This window comes from Pelmatolapia mariae, linkage group LG5, assembly GCF_036321145.2.
Source record: "Pelmatolapia mariae isolate MD_Pm_ZW linkage group LG5, Pm_UMD_F_2, whole genome shotgun sequence".
NCBI classification, from domain to species: Eukaryota; Metazoa; Chordata; class Actinopteri; order Cichliformes; family Cichlidae; genus Pelmatolapia; species Pelmatolapia mariae.
In genome coordinates, this window is record NC_086231.1 from 27,127,497 (window position 1) to 27,146,304 (window position 18,808).

An 18,808-nucleotide genomic window follows, 5' to 3' on the forward strand; every position below is an offset into this window, starting at 1 on the left:
AAATTACAGAAAATCCTTACAGATATAGTATTTAAACTTTATATATGTACACATACATCACATACAGGACATCTATGCATTTCCAAATGTGGAGCCATTGTATGTTTGGCTGTCTTTTCACAATGAATTGTTTTATTTTTTGCATTTTGTGACAAGATACACCAATATCTACTCATTAAACTCAAATCTATGCCTCACGTTGAAGACTATGAGTTTCACTGACATTCAGAGATAAACGGTATACCTGATTTGAAGCACTTTTCCCTACATCAAGACAGTATATCTGCAATGTTTGATGTGTAATTTTTAAAGTTGCCATTCTGACAAAGAGAGGACTTTTGAAATCTCTTTTTCACAGACGTCCTTTTCACACTTGCTCGATAACAGTGATGATCCTTTAAATCATGTGGTGTTTGTGGATCTTTTGTGCGTTCGTAAAGGGTAAGGGTACAGAACGGTCTGGTGGGGATCTTAAAGTGAGAGGATGTGGGAACCCTACAGTTCTACGGGGGTTGTACACTCAGGCGAGTCAAGGAACAAGATTCTTTGAAAACAGGAGATCTCAGGGGACTTCAGATGTGCGCTCTTCACACATCGCTGAGCTATAAAGCCTTTGTTGGTCTCTCCACTTCAATGCTTTACGTCAAATGCTGCCAAGCTCTGGTTTTACTTGCCTGCTCTGCTATTTATTTATTTATTTTTTTACTTTAGTATTCTTTGAGAATCCATCCATAAAAATGACAGAGATGTAGCAGCGTCATTCTCATTACCAGAGCTTTAAAGTTAATTCATGTCAAGACCATAGTTCAGAAAATTATTTACAGCATCTGCAGGACTTCTGCACTAAACCATTTCAACTTTTGTGTCACTTCTATGATCCATATTTTTTCTTTGCGCCAGCAATCAACATCCAACTTAAAAACGACTGACATTCAAAACACATTGGGAAGTTATTTCATGCAATGTTGATTTAAAAGTTTGTCTTTATAAACTTTTCAGATAAATTCACACTCCTCGTTTTACCACTACCAACTAGTTTCATATCTAGGCTCATACATATAGCTCTCAATGAACATTTAACAATACAGCCCACAAGCAATCCAAAAGATAAAAACACAAAGTTGTTTTTCTTGAGTAGATGTGATGTACCAAGAGCATCAGAGTAATAGTGGCCCAGCCAATCAAAGTATTTAGACAGATACCTCACTTCAGATACCTTAAGATCTACTTAAAAGAACATTTTGTGTAGATACATGTAAATAAAAATGACAGTAGGGATTAGGAGTGTAAGTGGCCCACTTTTTAGCTCATAGTTTGTCAGTAGGTGACACTGTTTCCCTTTGGAGTTTCCTTTAACTACTAACTTTGTTCAGTTTGCACATTGCTCTTCAACCTGAATTCTGAGGTTATGTAAAGAGATGTCCTCATTTGAACGTCTGCACCTGTATGACCGCAAATGTGTTTTCTGGTTGTATAAACACAATCATAAAACATATACATGCACACAGTGCACTGCAGACTGATGAAGTGTAAATCTGCTGTGGTGCAACGCATGTGCCAGGCAGTATTTGTTGTATTTTTATCATTTCATAATACATCTTACACTGAACTTCTGTACAGCACGTCGTCAGTGGCTGTCTTTCAACCTTTGTGCCTGAGAGTGAGAGCACACAGAGCTTCTAAAGTAATGAAATGAATAAGCTTCTGACATCTATGAGCTTTTATTTTCAGTACTGATGAAATGGATGAAGCTCAACAGTGCCAACCAGAGATTGCTAAAGGGATGACAATCTATCAAGTCCATGCCAGATGCACGCATCCATAATCAAATTTACCTTAGTGATGAGTTAAGAGTACTTCATAAACAAACAGTGCTAAACATTACAGCCATCAACTCACTGTACACACAAACCAAACTTATTATAAAGTGTCATAGTATAAAATTAATGCTGAATCTCCTCCAGATACAAACGAAATATATTCATTTCTTATGGACATACAAATTGACTCTACATGGCTAGCCAGCTAGCAAACTTGTATAAGAAAACACTTTTCGGTTATTAGAGCAGATATAGAAAAGGCCTTTGCTACCTGCTGACAGGATTTTTTAAATCATTTTAATATAGCTTATTATTATTTTCACTGTCATGTTTATGATAAATGTTTGCCAAAAGTAGTCCAGAATACTGTTCACTTCAGCTGCTCCTGCAGAGTTTAACACCCCAGAATAGAGTCGTCCCACAGCTTTTCCTCCTCTGTCCTAGTGTCTGCTTTCTCTTTTGCCTTCTTCTTCTCTTTTCTGTATTTAGGTTTAATGGACTCATCCTCTTCACCCTCCCTTTGCTTAACATTAATTTCAGCCTGAATATGCAGTTCAGTCTCTTTGCTATTCTTCATCATGTGTTCTGGCTTTAATTTGTCCATAACTTGATCTCCTCTTTTCACTTTAACGTTTTCCTTAAGGGATTTTTTTTCTTTTCGTTTCCACTTGCCATGAATTTTTGACTTTTTTCTGCTCCTCTCCTCCTCCGACTCAACAGATTGCTCTCTTCTTCTCTCCTCTGAGTCATTATCTCTTTCCCTCCTACGGCGCTTCCTACTCCTCTCCTCATCCCTTCCTCTCCTGACTCTCTCCCTATGGGATGTTTTAATCTGCCTCTTTTCTCTGTGCCTATATTCACTATGATCACTGTCACTTTCACTACTGCTATAGGATGAATACGAGGAGGAGGAGGAGGAGTAAGATAATGAGGTAGTGCAGGAGGAAGAGCTTGACCTTCTGTGCTTTCTTCTCATGGGCCAACTAGTGACCGGTGGAGGACCTGAGTTACGAAGAACTGGAGGAGGATAGTTGTAGTTTGAGGCACGTGACAGCAAGGGTGGGCCCTGAAACGATGAACACCCAATTTGAAGTGGAGGGTAATGACCGGAGTGGGACTGATGAGGAGAAATGGAGGTAGGAAGAAGGTTGGCCACAGGTTTATTTAGTTCCACCATATTCTTCCTATTTAATACTTCCCGTTCTTCATCATCCTTTTGCATGGTATCCTGAGGGAGGACCTGATTAGTCTTAGGGGTGATTCCACGAGCCTTCTGAACCTGAATGTAATCAGCCAGTTCATCTGCAAATGTGCTGTACAGTTTTTGCTGGGATTTGCATAGATCGATGACCTTCTTCTCCCTGAGCAAGAACATATAAACTTGAATTAGGCTGCTATTCAATCAGCTAAATGGTGATGAAAGATTAAAGCTCCCAGTCATTGTTTTTGATCATTAGAACACAGAAAAACCTACAAATTATAGCCTTAGTAAACCACAGAGGCATTCTGAGGTTCCTGCTTGAAAATGACATGCCCAAAATGAATTCATTATTTCTCTACAATTACAAACTCCCTGTAAACCAACTTGGTCTCAAAATTAAGCTAACACTTGATTTGTGCCAGGTTGTTACAGGTTGCGACTCCTTTGTATATTTATAACAGTATTATTTTCATATTATTTAGTGTCATCACAAATAATTACTTCTTGCCAAAGCTAATCTGAAGTGCAATGTAGTAAAGATTACACTTACACAGTGAAAGTTGACATTGTCTTCTTAAACTTACTTTATCTGGTGTTTGTTTCCCTGCATGTGGTCTTGGTACATCTCCACAGAGTTAAATTGCATACTACACATCTGACACATCAAGGAATTGCCTGGAGAAAAAGATTAGAAAGAAGAGAGATTTAAAAAAAATTCAACAACTTTCAATGGGCCAATAAAGATTTAGTAAAGTCATTTTTCTACTGTTTTACAAATTCTGGTTTTCTCTAAATCATTCATGCCATCTCCACAAAGAGATGCTGTAGTGCCTTAAGCTAAAAATAAAAAACAGGAAACGGCTTCATTAAACTTTCTAACATTCTGTGAAACTACACTGGCTCACCTGATTCAATCCCCTCAAATCAGACTTATCAGATTAAAGTCAGATTATTGTTATAATAATAAATAACAAAAAAAACCACAGAATTATAGCTAATCAGACTATCTGAATCACATCCATACTTACTGTAATAATGCTACAAAGCCAACTTCTATTTGATTATCTCCTATTCACCCACCTGTGCTGGGATGAAATCTTCACTGCTGATGTAGATGTTTCAACTATCAATGAGGTCTCAGCGGAAACTGTATCTAGATTTTTTACTTTTCCCTTCAGAACTTCCTGTTTCTTTTTCCCTTTCTTGTTAATGTTTCTGTCCTGGTTTCAGGCTGCTGTGGTGATTTTTATTAAATTCCTGAAGGATTTAACGCTCTTTGTATTATCCTGTTTGCTCAAAGACAAAAAGTTACCTTGTTCTACATTGTGTCCTAGCTGTTTGAGCAGTTCCTGTCTGGCCTGATTCCTCTGGTGTTTGCGTCCACTGTAGTGCTGCAAGGCTACATGGGGATTGGTGAAGGAGGCAGTACACAGGGCACAGTACTTGTTGGGATCCTTCAAATCAACCTCTGTGCTACATGTAGCACTGGTGACTGCTGGATCCAAATCATGCTCCACAACACCCTCTGAGGATGTTTTTTGCTGAGACTTATCAGGATCCTGTTGGAGACCTGATGAAGTATGCACTTCTGTAGACTTCTCTATAAATGTAATGACACATGGTCAAATTCAACAGAACTGACAGTGAAATCATAATGTCAACATATCTTACTCACTGTGTGTAAATATCAATATCTACATCTACATCAAGAAAATGCTTTTTGCATCACAGAGCTCAAACTTGCCTGATAGGTGAAGACTTTGTTTACGAAGATTTTTTGTATGGACTTTGCCTTCATAGTGTGATCTTGCCACCACAGGTGAGCTAAATACCATGTTGCAAAGCTCACAGAAACGATCTTTATCATTACTCATGGTCTGCTGCAAAAAACAAACAAAAACTATTAACTACTTATTTTATGAATACAAGATTGCTTTCATTTACCCCTCATATTCTTTTGAGAGGGATATTATTAAAGCACTAATACTATAGCTCTGATATTCTTCACTATTGGATGCTTACATTAGTTTGTCCTCACTCAGTTCTCATGATTACAGACAAGAGACTCCATCTGACGGAAAAAGAAAACTTGGCTACTAACCTGGGCGCCTGTTGACTTTTCTGCTTTTTTGGTCTGCAGGTACAGCTTAAGTTTCTGAGCGTGTTTCTTTCCCTGCAGTTGGACAACATATGAGACATTATTAGAAAATATTTTACTTATGGCAGGTCTAATTAAAGTTGTACTACGGTGCTATGATTTGTGCCTGGAGGGTAAAACACACCTCATAGTGAGACAGCCGCTGTGACTTAAACAGCAGCACAGCCTCACACACATGGCAGTAACTGTCTGTAAGGAGACACTTCAGTAGCGCCTCTTCAGCTTTGTTTCCTGTGTGGCAGAATACATGGAAACTTATTTAAACATGAAGCACAAAAGAAACGCTATTAAATTATTACATTCACATAAGAGAAAAGTTTGTCCAATACCACTTCCATTTTCTCAGTACCCAGAAAAAAAAAGGCTGAATCTTTAAGAATATTTAACTTTCACACAACCTTTATTAGATCATATATTAACCTATCTAATGGTCCTTTTTCAAAACAAACTAATTTGTTTTGTAATTTGTTAATTTATACAATATGCTTTGACTTAGTGTGGCAAATCTCATCCAACATTTACAATGATTTTTAATATGACCTGCTAATTCTACAAAGGTCCACACAACTGGGGGAGTTGTGAATATAACCGCTGAAATACATATTTCTATTAAAACGTTCCCCTTATGGAAAAGTTTATTTATCATTTATGAGGGAAAAGTAAGATACACTTTTATTTTTTTAATCTTCTAAAACTATTTCCGCTCAACACACACTTCCTAAAGTAGCATGCAACACACATCTTGACACATACTGCATATTATATTGCTAGTCCATAACAAATAGTGACTTGATTTCTTCCATTCTGCAGATTCTGGGCAAGATGCAATAGCTGATTCACTGATGGTGCATTCAGTGCCAATTAACTAAAAGTAGACGTGGAAAAAAAAGAAAAAAAACATGTGACAACTTAAATGCCCACATATAAAAAAAAATATAAAGTTAAACTAATTCCTAAATAAATAAAAAAATAGATGATAAATTAACCTTTTGTTGCAATACCTGTTTAGTGGTGTACTTTTAAAAAGTACAGTTTAGTGATGACACTCACGCAGGTGGATTAAATATTAAGTTTTAAAAGCAAAGAAATAACTTGTTATCTGCTCAGATATTTTGATAAAGTGTGGCCCAGAAACAACATTAAACCACACTGAATGAGCATGATGTTTCTGTGTTATTTCAACAACCTAACTGTTCAGCCAAAGACTTGTATTGCTCATATTTTCAAAACTTTGAAGGTCATTTTGCAACACAGAAATATGAAATTTATTAAAGTGAAATCAACGAGTACAGTGCTGATACCAGTAAATAACAATGTTTAGGCAAGATTATTGATCTTGTAGGCTGTACTGAACTAATCATAGGACATGATGACTGGTGGAGACTGAATTTCTGTTAGAAGAACTAAAATTGTTAACTACTTTACTTCAGTAGTTTTTTTAATAAAAAAATAACTTATTTAAAATATCTGCGTTTGTCTCAAATGTAAACACATGCTCTTGCAGAGGTGCTTATCATGAAAAATCTTCCTAATTGAAATTACAGGACAATCTGATATACTTATAAATACTGAAAATGACTATGAAAAAGAAAATACGGCAATCAAAGGTGATGAGGGTTTACTTTTACAGTGCTGAGTATCAACACTGGCATCCTACATGAAGTGCTGTGAAGCACATATAAAGGACCTCAGGACAATTAAACACTAAAAGGTGTTTAAATGCAAGAAATAAAAGACTGAAACAAGTACTCTATATGTACTCACTCTGATGCTCCTGAAGAATTTATGTGCACTGATATATTTCAAATATTGTACTTACCAAATGATTTTCCATTTCCATTTATTATCCTTTCACCTTGAGAATACTGTTTTAGTTTACTAATGAGTTTAACCGGCACAAAAAAGGTGGATGCCAACTTTAAGTATTAGCCTCAATGATGCTTCAGGTGCTAAGGTTTGCAGTCTTTAATATTGTTTTTTAAATGGCGACATTTAAGACTAAGTTTACAATTAGACTAGCTTTCCCATGTAGGATGAAATAAATTATGTCATCCACTTAACAGTTTATGGCTTCTGCTACTAAACCCGGTTAGTCGACGAATCGGTTAGCATTAACTACCGGTATATGGAATCATTTAAAGGGACTGTTTCGTTTCGTGTGGGGGTCGAACTTGCTGGTACTAGCTCTGAGGCCAACGACATAAGGAAAAGTACCATAACTGTTCATGGTTTAATCATCAAGCTGGGCCAAGGGTAAGAGGGAGATTTTCGGGGCGATAGTTTTTACTATCCTGCTCGTAGAGACCGCTATAAAATTCTGAAAGCCCTCACGTTAAAGCAGATTAACGTTAGGCAGCCGACGTTAGCAAATTTAGCTAAGCAGCTAACCAGCTCACTAGATTAATGAGCTGGCTAGCCACATAGCAGAAAAGCTAACAAAGGCGCAGCAGGTAGGGTGCCATACGGCTGAATTTTCACATTCTGAAGACAACTCACCTTCAACCTGGGTACTATCTATTTTATTGTTTATTACTTTGTCAGCATCTGTAACAGAAGTCGCGTTAGGGATACTGGCAATGTTATTTTGAGAGTCTGACTCCGCAGTTAGCGAAGTACAGCCACTTGTGTCGTCCATCTTTTTTTCCCTACCTCAACGTGCATGCGCAGTAGTTTTGTAGTCCTGGTACAGGAAAGCTAGTTTTAATAATTTACATCCTCCGTCTTTTTTTCGTCTTGTGTATTTTAAAGACTTGTTTTCATGAAAATCCTTTAACGAACAATCAGAAACGGCAATGGGAAAATCTGTCTCTGTTATGTTCGAATTATTTACTTCTTCTATCGAAATATCTAAAATCACGGCTCTGCGCATGCACAGCAGGACCCGGATCCTTAGTATGTAAATGGAACTGATTCACATTTATGTATTTGCTACTTTTTTTATCATCTAAGAAGTCAGTGTTTTCTCTCTATGCCTTATATTCATATCATTAGCTGCACCAAAAATGAAGAAAAAAAAACAAGTTAATATCAAAATAGATATTTTATTCTGGGACATCATTTCCACATCGAAAAAAACAAGACAAATTTACTGACAACATTACAAACAGCAAGGCCAGATGATCACAAAATCACGTCAAGGCAGAAATACAAAGGAAGTGGGTTACTATAGAAAAGCCGTCTCTAGAAAGATGTCACTTTCTCTTCTGAAGCTCTCTGGCTAAGGCATCCAGCTGTGGAAATAATTTAGTATGGCATTAGAGTAATACACAGAAATCAATACAGGCTACACACAGATATGCACACTATGGCTGGATAAGCACGACTTCACTAATACGTGTATGTCAGCCAAGAATTTTCAGTCAATGTCAGTCAGATTTCAGAGTAGACAAAATCTCATGATCATATGATCATAAAAAATATACTGATAACAAGACATTGTGATTCAAGTACCATTAAACATGCTACTGTTCATCTCTGTTTTTCTCACTTACAAGAATGTTTCTCAGGATACTCCTTCTCTGGGGTCTCAGGTAGCTGCATTCCCCTGCTTCACACAGCTTAATTTCCTCTGAAATCTAAGAAGCAAAACAGATTGAGGGTATCTTCATTCTCAACAGAAACTGCTCAGTGATTGGTTAAATTATTCACACAAACACTTATCCCAACCTCTGATGTGCCAAAGGAGTCCAGCTCCCTTTTTCCTCCAGGATACCAACCATGGGACCAGTGCTGGGCAAAGGACAGCTGAGCCCCCACACAGAGAAGCAGCCCCAAGAGCAAAGCCAGTCGAGACACACACATGATATTCCCACCTAGAAGAATGGATATAGAGTTAGTTTGAAAAATATTTGAAGAACACATTCTTTATTGAGAATTTCCTGCAATAAAAACTAAAAAGAAAAGTGTTGTTAGCTGCAATAAAGTTAATTTTAAGATCTGAGCTAAAATATTTCACTGCAAACTTGCTATATTATTATGGATGCTGGCTATCGTTTCAGGCGAACATCCAAATTTTTCACTGCATTTGGAAAACTTTTACATAACATCACTTTAAGCTAGGGGTGTCAATTGTAAGACCTGCAGGCCAGAATCGGCCCTGCAAAGACTCCAACCACTGGATGGCTCTGGAAAACGTGAAGGAAGACATACATTTTTGAACTTTTACCTGCATTTTCACAAATTTTACAGCTTTTCCCACTCATAAAGAAAAATGAGTTTGACACCCCTGCTTTAGGCACTTCTATCATTTACTCAATTTTGAGTACAATATTCTAGTTGTCCTTTGTCATTCTCAAAGTAAATATTGAAAGTATCAGATCTTGAATCGAATAATAGTTTTAGATAAACTACTAAAACTGGGCAGAAATGTAATCATTTGTCCTTACCTTAGTCTTAGCTTTCACAGCTTTATCAGTCCAAGTTTCCCTCAGTGCACCTGCAGGGCTTCACTTCAAAACGTTCTTTTCCTTTGGTGGGTTTAGTGCTAAAATCAGCTTGCGGTACACCCCAGGTGTTTTACTGAAGAGATTCTCTGCTCCCTCTTTCTTCCCCTCAATATATAGACCAATCCCCCAGCACACATCATTGTCTTCCTTATTCTTCCCCACCCATCTTTGACCCCTTTGACTCCCTCTTCTTCTAAGGGGTCAAATGAATCATCCATGGGGACGAGACATACATGCGGTCCGACCAATTCCAATTATCACCTGTAAACAGCACTGACACCCATCTATACCACCAATATCCTCTTCTACACTATGTCAATTTAAATAAGACATTCAAGTCATTATTAGTGACATCCATCATCATTCTGTCACAGTCAGTGCTCATTGAGGATAAACCTTATATACGGTCAACTTGCTTTCATTACTGGCTCTCAACAGGCAGGGCCTTTTAAGTAAGAATGCTTAGACATACAATGACTGAAGCTTCAATTTCCTACTTTTTACATCGGTATTGACCACAATGAACCACCACACGTTTTCTCTCTGACCCTGGTGACACCTCAGGGGGATCTGATAGGAAGAGGAACAAATACACTGGATTCCTGACCAGCCCACTGGTGACATTATTGTCAATTAGAGGAGAAAAAGTGACTGCATATGTTGCTACAGACGTAACATAACTCATTAGATATAATCAGTCAGTGGTAGATGCTACAACAGGCCAAGCTGACCATTAATAAAATCAGTACATTTTGATGTAAAAATTTAACCTTACTGGCCAATTCGTTTTCCCATTGCCTTATTCATCAAATACTATAATTTACTTAGAGGGCTAAGTTTGGTCATTATTAATGTATTCTTTTTTTCCTACGAAGCAGAAATGAAAGCATTTTCACTAAAGGTATTTCCTTTACATATTTGTGTGTATTATTGTAGGGTTCTTGCAATATGAGGCAACTGATATGAGGTGGCTGATGTGATTTGGCGCTATATAAATAAAATTGAATCGAATCTCATGTTGGCACGTAAGTGAAACTAGCCCCGTTTAAAAATGGATTTCTGCAGATTAGGCTCGACAGTGAAAGGTTTTTGCTACATATCCAGTTCTTTCAGTAGGTGTTGCAGACTTTGTGTTAACATTTTGACTTAACCTCCTAGGACCTGGCGTCCACATATGTGGACATCAGATTTTGGGATGTCTAGACCAAAATACAAAATTTTACTCCACAAGGGCCTGATATCCACTTACAAGAACATTATACTGACACTGTTCTATTGAAATTTAAAACAAATGTCCTCATATGTGGATCTTATTTTTGTCAGAGACAAAAATTAGGTAAAAAAAAGAAAAATCTGGAAATTCTTTGTTTTTACATTCATCAGGTCCCAAAAAGCCCAAATAGCAAAGAGAATTTAAAAATGCATGCCATATAAGAGTTCGGGTCTTAGGAGGCTAAAGCTGCCTCTTAAATCACAGCATTTTTTCACCTCTTGATATAAAATTAGGAATTTCTTGTCAGTGTGAATAAAAATAAATACTGTACCCATCACACCGATTAATATTAGGGTTAAGGGTTAACTCAGTACTAACACTACCAAAAATAGTTGCTTTCCATTCTTTATGCCTTTCAATACTTCAACAACACCAGTAAATATATCACTGATCAATAAATGGTGCAAAGGGTTCGATATTGACTGGAAATCTTTCAAGAGCAGGAGTGCCTGATCCTTAAGGTAACCACAACCCATTGTCAATCATTTGGAACCACAGCACCAGCATTAGTTATTGAGAGGTGAGCTGTACATGTGCGTCAGATCATCGTGACTTTAAAGAAGCAGAGAAAACGCAGACGCACAAATTGTACTTAGAGATGGGATGTATGCTGACAAGAAGTTAAAATCTCAAGCACTTTATTAGGTTTGAACAGTATCTTGCTTAGAAAGGCCATTTGGCATTATATAATTATATATAATTTTATCATATATAATTATATATACATATATTCAAATGTTGAATAACAAAAAAACACAAGAAACAAACTTAGGCAAAATAAAAAATAGGATTTGCTTAAGACAATCATACCAAATTAAAAAATGGCCGAAACACATCTGTAATACATTTGAAAATGGTCCCGATACAGTTCAATATACATCTTTAAAAAAAAATTACAGGAGGGAATAGAAAATAAAGTAAGCAAGGCAGCAGACAGGAATGAATTATAAATAACCTTACATTATGTACAAAAGGGGAGAGGGTGTTGACCACTGGGAGGAATGGTTCAAGGGGGAAAGTGAAGGATAGAAAGGAAGCAACAAGTGAGCGGAGATGAATAGGAGACAAAGAGAAGGTGATGAGAAGAGAAAAGTTGGGCAACAGTTTTCTGCTGTCTCCCTTTCTAGAAATGGAGACCATGGATTGAGTTTCATCAGGGCATTCAAAACGCTCCAGTGGGGGAGAACTCCTGGAATAAAGGGATAAAACAAGGGTAACTGGTTTCCCTTGGTGGTAAAGGATGCAAATCCTATTTCTGTGTTTTAGTCCTACATTCGGGGTACCAACACTTGATTACTAGTCATGAATCCCACGTTCAGCTGATATGGAATGAAATTAAAATACTATGCATGCATTTAAAAAAAAATAAAATAAAGGTGTCAATGTTAGTTTGATGTACATAAGCAAGAAATCCACAAATATACAACTACAGGGAATGTGAAAGAAAACATAACTGACCCACACTTGGTTCTGGCTCCCTCAATTTGTCACACAAGAAGGATTTGTCATTGGTCAACAGGTGAAACATGAGGAAATGCATGCGAGTTAAGAAAACTCCAGGGATGATTCATTTGTTTTGAAAACCTACCCGTGAGGCACTTCATCAGTTCACTTATAATAACAAAATTAACAAAATATTGGGTCTCACAGTTTGGCACAGTGTCACGTTTTGTGGTCAAATTGCAGTGAGACATGATCACATGATTGAAACGTGCACAACAAACCCCCGTAATTTAAGAACAGACAGTATAGCTAAGCATCCCCTCTTCTATAACCTGATGAAACACCCAGTGAGTGTCAGTGTAAATAAATGAAAAACATAACGGAACCTAACCAATCGTGTTAGCACTTGTGATGCTTTGGAACAAAAAGACCTGAAATGAAGAACATGACCCACTCACAGCCAACAGTGATTTCAGTGACTGGTCAGCTTAGCTGTCCGCTACTTTTAAGTAATCAGCCTAGGGCTTTGAGACCTGAAAACCCTTCAACAGATCAAACACAGTATAGTCACCATATTGTAAAAATCAAGGCCATATCTTTTTGACCTTAGCTCTCATTTGGTTCTGTACTTTTTAAGGGCTTTACATTTGGTGCAAAGAGTGCATGAGTGTTCAAACAATCAACATTGATGCGATCACCCCTTCTCAAAATGTATTATTTTTGAAAACGATATAGCCACTATCAGTTTGACACACTTGATTGTGCTCCTTGTTTTAATAAAATAAATTACATAAAGAAGTGCTAATGTAATGTAGATTATACACAAGTATGGGTCTGTTTACAGTTAAAAGCTACAATAAGAAACACCGAACTAGCTGGAAAATTCCAAAAGAAGGAGAAAAAAAAAGATTTAATTTTTTTATTATAGTCTTTTAAAATCCAGCTGTGGGATCATATCTGAATACCCTGACTTTGGTGGAAGCCAGTACCACTTGAAGGTGACACAGCTGCAGAGATAAACTCAAGTTGAATATGTTCAATTTGTAAATTTAAACATCCTGGCATCAGTCATTTCCTGAGCGGACTGACCTAAAACCCTGCGGTTAACAGACATCATTTATCTTTTATTACAATCAAAAAAGGGCATGGCCTCAATGTTGACCTTGGGTGAAATAAAAACACTGTAGTTCAAGTCTGAGCGCCATCCTACGACATTCATTTAAAAAAGCATTGCATGGCACATTTCCTCTTTTAAAGTAACAACAAATCCATTTTTCAGAGAAATTGTTAGCAACAGCATTCGAATAAAAGAAAACATTCCTCAGTTATCAATATTCATGATGGGAATTAAAAAGGCATCGCTCTGAAGGAGTGACAGCGCAGTCTCGTGACCCGACGCCAAGTATTTAAAAAAGAAAAGGAAGAAAAAAAGACAGTAAATCCCAGCAGGCTCAAAGGAAAACTATAAACCCAGACAGAAAGGAAATACAGTCTACAAAATTTAAAAAAAAATACTGAAGTGCTTATGTAAACAAAACAAATGCTGGGTATTGTTGATTTGTATGATGCAATAATGAGTTACTGTTTATGATTTGGCTCGCCAACATCATCAACATTACTGCTGATACTGTAACAGACCCTAGAACATCATAAAAGCCTTAATAAAACTACATGTCTTGAGTGTACGGGGCATATAAAATCTCAATGTTTTAATTAGTGATCCTTGGATAGCTCAAAAGTTTTGCTGTTCTGAACGTCTAAAGATGAACGTCTCCAGACTCCAGAGCTACATACCCGACTAAGTGAAGGACTTTGGCACTTTGCAGACACGAGAGAGCGATGTGGAACCACGCCACAGCGCTCTCTGCCAGCTTGTGCTCCAGTTCAAACACACACAGACGCTCAAAGAATAATTAGTGGCTCCTGGTATTTAGGGTGTACGTTTACACGTATTAAAACCTGAGACTATGAGCTACATCAGAGATTCCGATCTCCAGTAATGAGCTACCTCTGAACCCCTGAAACCTAATGGAGAGAAACTGTAACTGGCTTGGAACGCTGTTTTTTTTTTTTTTTTTCTTTTGCCAAATAGAGGCAACCGACCCAATGTAGAGAAAAACCGCTTGTGTGAATATGTCTGAATGTCCGGGAGTGAAAAACAGTTCAGGGTCTGTGGGTGAATGTAGAAACTTCTGCTACCACACAAAGTTGCTACAGTGTGGCTGAGGCAAAGTTTAAAATGTTTTAGGTCTCTGTCCCCAAGGTGTTTAAAAACAAAGAAATTGTTGTTGTACATTAGCCACCAAAGCATTAGATTTATAGTCATATATATTTATATATTTATACCAATAAAATACATTACAGGTGCCACCCTAAAATGCAGCCAAACTCAAAACTGTGTCTAAAACCATAATAATAAAATGCAACACAGTTAAGTATATATACATATTGGGGAAGGGTGTGAAGATGGAAAGCAAAATAGGGGTGAAGGGCTGTATTAACATCATTACAAAATATTCAAGAAGGCATCTCAGTTATTTTCTCTGTCCAGCTGCACTGCCCTGTTCTGTCCTTCGGGAGTAGACCTCTTTTCCCTTTTCCTCCGGGCAGTTCAATCCCATCCACAGATCAAGCTGTGATGAGTTTTTTTGTTGTTGTTTTTTCAAAGATCCATCAGATGGGGATACGCAGCTCTCTGCATGGCAACATACTGAATGTGTGTGCTCTGGAGCGTGTATATGCTTTTATGAAGTGCATGTGGATATCTATTCATCCATCCATCCATCCATCAATGGCAGGTCCCTACTTGAAGTTGGCATAGTCAGAAAAAGCATCAATGTATTCTTGAACCACTTTGTAGCAGAACTCGTACTGCTCCTGCAAAGGGGAGAGAGAAAAAACAAAACAGCTACATCAGCTGGAGCTATCAATCTGTGACAGCTCAGTCACTGAAGTCATCAGTGAGCCCATAATCTGAGAGGCACTGTATACTCTTAGGCTAGCAGCTTGTCAATCAACCTGCTTTATCTCCCTTTTTGACTCTTGAAAATACTGACTTAGTTTTTACAGATGTCACAGAGCAAGAGAGCCAAGGGTCCCTTTTCTCATAGACGTCTACAGGACAACGGAGGCACTGGTCAATAGAAAGAATCTGGGTTTAATTCTCTTCCACATTAGCTTCAGTTTTCAGACCCAGAAGCTGCATACGCCCCTTTTCTACTAGGAACTGCAGTATTACCCACTCAGCTCGACTCGACTCAGTTTTTAGGGTTTTCCATTAAGCGTCTACAGCCAGCTGAGTCTGAACATTTGAAACACCTAAACAAGGTCAACAAGAGCATCTTTCAAGGAAGTCAGTGTGATGAAAGCAAACTCTCCTCGTCAAAGACAATCTTGCTGCATAATGGGGCTTTATAATAAATGAAAAGTCAAAGTTCAAGTGTAATAAGTCCTTACCAGTGTCTGCACCATGTGGGGTCTCTGCAGTCTGAGGCTCTTCACTGTCTGGAAGACATCCAGGATCCCTTCTGCTTTCACCCGCTCCAGAACTGTACTCAATGCACAGAAAGTCCCCGTCCGGCCAGCACCAGCACTGTAAACACAAACACAGCCAAAAATGCAAACCTCAGTATGCACGCTGGAGTCCGAGCCTGCAGAAATAACACGTGCAAATAACATTTGTTTTGAGCGTACTTGCTAGAAACAAAAAAAGGGTAGGAACAGATCTGGGAGCAGTTAAAATGTCACAAGGAAGAAGAGAACAATTAGTCTGAGCTGTTTTTTCCTGTGGTTTGTTTAGAGGAACAGTTTCCCAGCACCAACAATTGCAGGGCAGTTTAGAAGTGTACAACAGAAAAAAAATGTAATTATATTAATGTTACGCATTTATCTCCCTAAATTTTGTTAGACTGGCACATACAAATTCAAAGGTTAGGGGTTTGTGTGTGTGTGTATTTTCTTACCTGCAGTGCACAGTGATTGGGTGGTTGCCAGATTGCTGCTGTTGTCTCTGCACTGCAGCAATTAAGTTGATCATGCCTTTACCATCAGTGGGGATGCCCACCTCTGGCCAGCCATGGAAATGGAATTGACGCACTACTCGAGTCTTGTTCTCCTGGAAAGATGGATGATAAAAATAAGAAGTGATTCATGCATGAAATGACTATGAGCCAGTCCTTGGAAATGACTATGAGCCAGTCCTTGGAAAGCACTATCTTAACAGATACTGTGTTTGTTCCATGTTAGAACTTCTCGGTTGTTTTATAGTATTTCATCATTTGAGCCCTTTATTACCCTGGTGTTGGTGACCAAGAGGTCACGCACTGTGTAACTCTCGTTCTCTTCCTCTCTTTTAAGCTCAATTGTGATGTCTCCATGGGTCACTGCTGAATCACTGGGCCAATACTGAGCACATTTCTCCTGTAGGACACAGGACATGGAAAACAGTCAAATAAAGGTTGATGACATGTTAGAAGTCATAAAATACCAAGCAGATTTAAAATGTCAGACACATCTGAAATATATACTAATTTTTATTTTGTATATGTAGTACTTTAGTACTGCATCCATCTACTTGGAACACAGAGAGAACCTTTATTACACATTAATTACAAAAACTAAGGGAAAAAAAATGAAACTGAACCTGAATCCATAACGCTGGAGTCTTTAGTTCTAATTCTGGCCTTTAAAAAGTGATTTACCGTTACTGTTGAGCTTTCCAAAAAAAAAAAGGTTGCTTTTACTTGCTGGGAATAATTTATAGCGCAGGTAATAAAGATTCATGATAAAAACATGTTCACTGGCAAAATAACAGTTCTGCACATGCACTGCAATTTGCACAATGCAAGCCAGATGCACACATGCAGAAACACACCGTTTCACTTCACAATTCACCCCAGAATGTTCCGGTTTAAGATGTTTCTAATATCAAAGTAGTACAGTTATAGGTATCACTGAATTGAACAGTACGTATAAGATTTTATTTCCCAACAAATCGAGCGTTTACTGGAGATAAAACAGTTGACTGAAGTTGCCAGCCTGTCATATGTAATGTAATTAAAAGTGACCAGTGATAAGAGGGTCATTTCCTCACTTCCTATTCACCATTGAACTGTCAAAATCCAGTTGATTCACAGTAGAAACAGAGACACCAGTGAGAGCGTGCACTCAAACTCTCGCACTAACAGTTGCTGCTTTTTTAGCTTGCTGCGTAGTTTTATGTTGTTTGTGCATAAGGCTTTATACTGTGAGAGAGACAGTCAACAGCAGTGTGTGTGAGACATAATATTTGCTAGTGGCTCACAAGAGAAATGTGACACCACAAGTAATACATTATACAAGACTGGTAGCATCCAGTTGGAATCAGTCTCGATATCAATATTCTATCTTTACCAGTTGCTGATTCGGTATCTAATACCAGATCAATAACTGCAAACACACACACAGACACACACAGAGACCTGGCCTCTCTCCTCCAGCTCAGTGAGCATGACTATGGAGCAGCTTCTCCACTCCCAGATCATCCTCCAGAAGTCCTCTATGGTGTGTTGCAGGGGCCCCTGGCTCGCCATATAAGCATCCTTCTGACGATAGCCCTGTTACCACAAGGAGGAAAGAGACAGGAGTGATGTCCACGGAGAAAAAGTTTAATGACGCAAAAAAGAGAGAGAACGAGAGAGTGGGGGAAAAAAAGTAGATGTAAAAAAACAGATCGATTGCACGCATTAATGAAATGAAATGCTCCACTGTTACACTCACATCAATGAAGGAAGCATTGACATAGTCGGTGTTCTCCTCTCCTCGTTTGACTGGAATGATCACTCTGTTGAACTCGTCTGTTAGAATCAAGGAGAAGCATTTCTCTTGATTAATGGAAAAAGCTTTAAGCGTTTGCACAGGAGCATATGCATTAATAAATACGATGTTTTTATCGTATGCATTACTAATTCATATAGGCGCCGATTAAAAACCCACACCGCACAACTAAAATAGCTCGACTCACATGGAATGATCTGCAGAACTCTGTTCTTCTTCATGTTGACAGGAAGGTTGCCCGTTCTCATCTTGTCATTCTGAATCTTGATGGATGTCAGTTTCTAGAAATTGCAAGATAATAAGCAAAAGTTTAAATTACTCCCAATTTCACAATATTACTAGTAGGAACCTCCACTGATACAAAATAATGCAAAAAGGAGGGAGAATAATTTGTCTTTGGAAGAACACAACACATAAGCAGACCTTAAATTCAGCCTCCAGACCACTGCAGCCAGCTCCAGGTGAGGGCGCATAGAGTTTGGCCAAGTGGGACTCCAGAGAGGTCACCTCTAACTCTGTGTCTCCGTACAGATAGTGCTCTAACAGCGCTTGGAAGATAAAAACGTACTGCATCTGTGGGAGAGAGTGATGATTGTGTAGAGCAAGACGGAATAAAAGGAAATCGTGAATAAATGACTCCGATACAGAGTTTTG

At 38.1% G+C, this 18,808-nt stretch overlaps 3 protein-coding genes across 3 annotated transcripts in view; all 3 read right to left on the minus strand.

Moving 5' to 3' along the window:
• Positions 1 to 146: 146 nt before the first annotated feature.
• On the minus strand, positions 147 to 7,814 carry zmat1 (zinc finger matrin-type 1). The gene is made up of 7 exons (XM_063474564.1): positions 7,676 to 7,814; positions 5,304 to 5,410; positions 5,123 to 5,194; positions 4,766 to 4,901; positions 4,334 to 4,621; positions 3,606 to 3,696; positions 147 to 3,181 (listed from the first exon to the last, which is right to left on the minus strand). The coding sequence occupies exons 1-7, from the start codon at positions 7,812 to 7,814 to the stop codon at positions 2,215 to 2,217; spliced, it is 1,800 nt and encodes a 599-aa protein (XP_063330634.1). The 3' UTR covers positions 147 to 2,214.
• Positions 7,815 to 8,286: 472 nt separating this feature from the next.
• On the minus strand, positions 8,287 to 8,980 carry gnrh2 (gonadotropin-releasing hormone 2). The gene is made up of 3 exons (XM_063473149.1): positions 8,846 to 8,980; positions 8,671 to 8,754; positions 8,287 to 8,409 (listed from the first exon to the last, which is right to left on the minus strand). Exons 1-3 carry the CDS (start codon positions 8,978 to 8,980, stop codon positions 8,371 to 8,373), a joined length of 258 nt encoding a protein of 85 aa, XP_063329219.1. The 3' UTR covers positions 8,287 to 8,370.
• Positions 8,981 to 11,530: 2,550 nt separating this feature from the next.
• ptpra (protein tyrosine phosphatase receptor type A) overlaps positions 11,531 to 18,808 on the minus strand; it is a 32,065-nt gene continuing 24,787 nt past the window's right edge. The window contains exons 15-22 of the mRNA XM_063474565.1: positions 18,578 to 18,727; positions 18,342 to 18,435; positions 18,098 to 18,174; positions 17,800 to 17,934; positions 16,634 to 16,759; positions 16,303 to 16,454; positions 15,797 to 15,932; positions 11,531 to 15,217 (exon numbers count right to left, since the gene is read on the minus strand). Of these exons, the coding sequence (XP_063330635.1) occupies positions 15,143 to 15,217; positions 15,797 to 15,932; positions 16,303 to 16,454; positions 16,634 to 16,759; positions 17,800 to 17,934; positions 18,098 to 18,174; positions 18,342 to 18,435; positions 18,578 to 18,727 (945 nt within the window). The 3' untranslated portion in view covers positions 11,531 to 15,142. The remainder of the gene's footprint in view (positions 15,218 to 15,796; positions 15,933 to 16,302; positions 16,455 to 16,633; positions 16,760 to 17,799; positions 17,935 to 18,097; positions 18,175 to 18,341; positions 18,436 to 18,577; positions 18,728 to 18,808) is intronic.

What these genes read in the sequence shown, in the direction of transcription:
- gnrh2 (XM_063473149.1), bottom strand. Translation starts at nt 8,980, where the DNA reads ATGTGTGTGTCTCGACTGGCTTTGCTCTTGGGGCTGCTTCTCTGTGTG. An exon ending in ACTCCTTTGGCACATCAGAG is followed by an intron (nt 8,755 to 8,845) that starts GTTGGGATAAGT and finishes TTTGCTTCTTAG; the next exon opens with ATTTCAGAGGAAATTAAGCT. An exon ending in GTATCCTGAGAAACATTCTT is followed by an intron (nt 8,410 to 8,670) that starts GTAAGTGAGAAA and finishes TTATTTCCACAG; the next exon opens with CTGGATGCCTTAGCCAGAGA.
- zmat1 (XM_063474564.1), bottom strand. Translation starts at nt 7,814, where the DNA reads ATGGACGACACAAGTGGCTGTACTTCGCTAACTGCGGAGTCAGACTCT. An exon ending in AGCGGCTGTCTCACTATGAG is followed by an intron (nt 5,195 to 5,303) that starts GTGTGTTTTACC and finishes GTCCAACTGCAG; the next exon opens with GGAAAGAAACACGCTCAGAA. An exon ending in ACAAAGTCTTCACCTATCAG is followed by an intron (nt 4,622 to 4,765) that starts GCAAGTTTGAGC and finishes TTACATTTATAG; the next exon opens with AGAAGTCTACAGAAGTGCAT.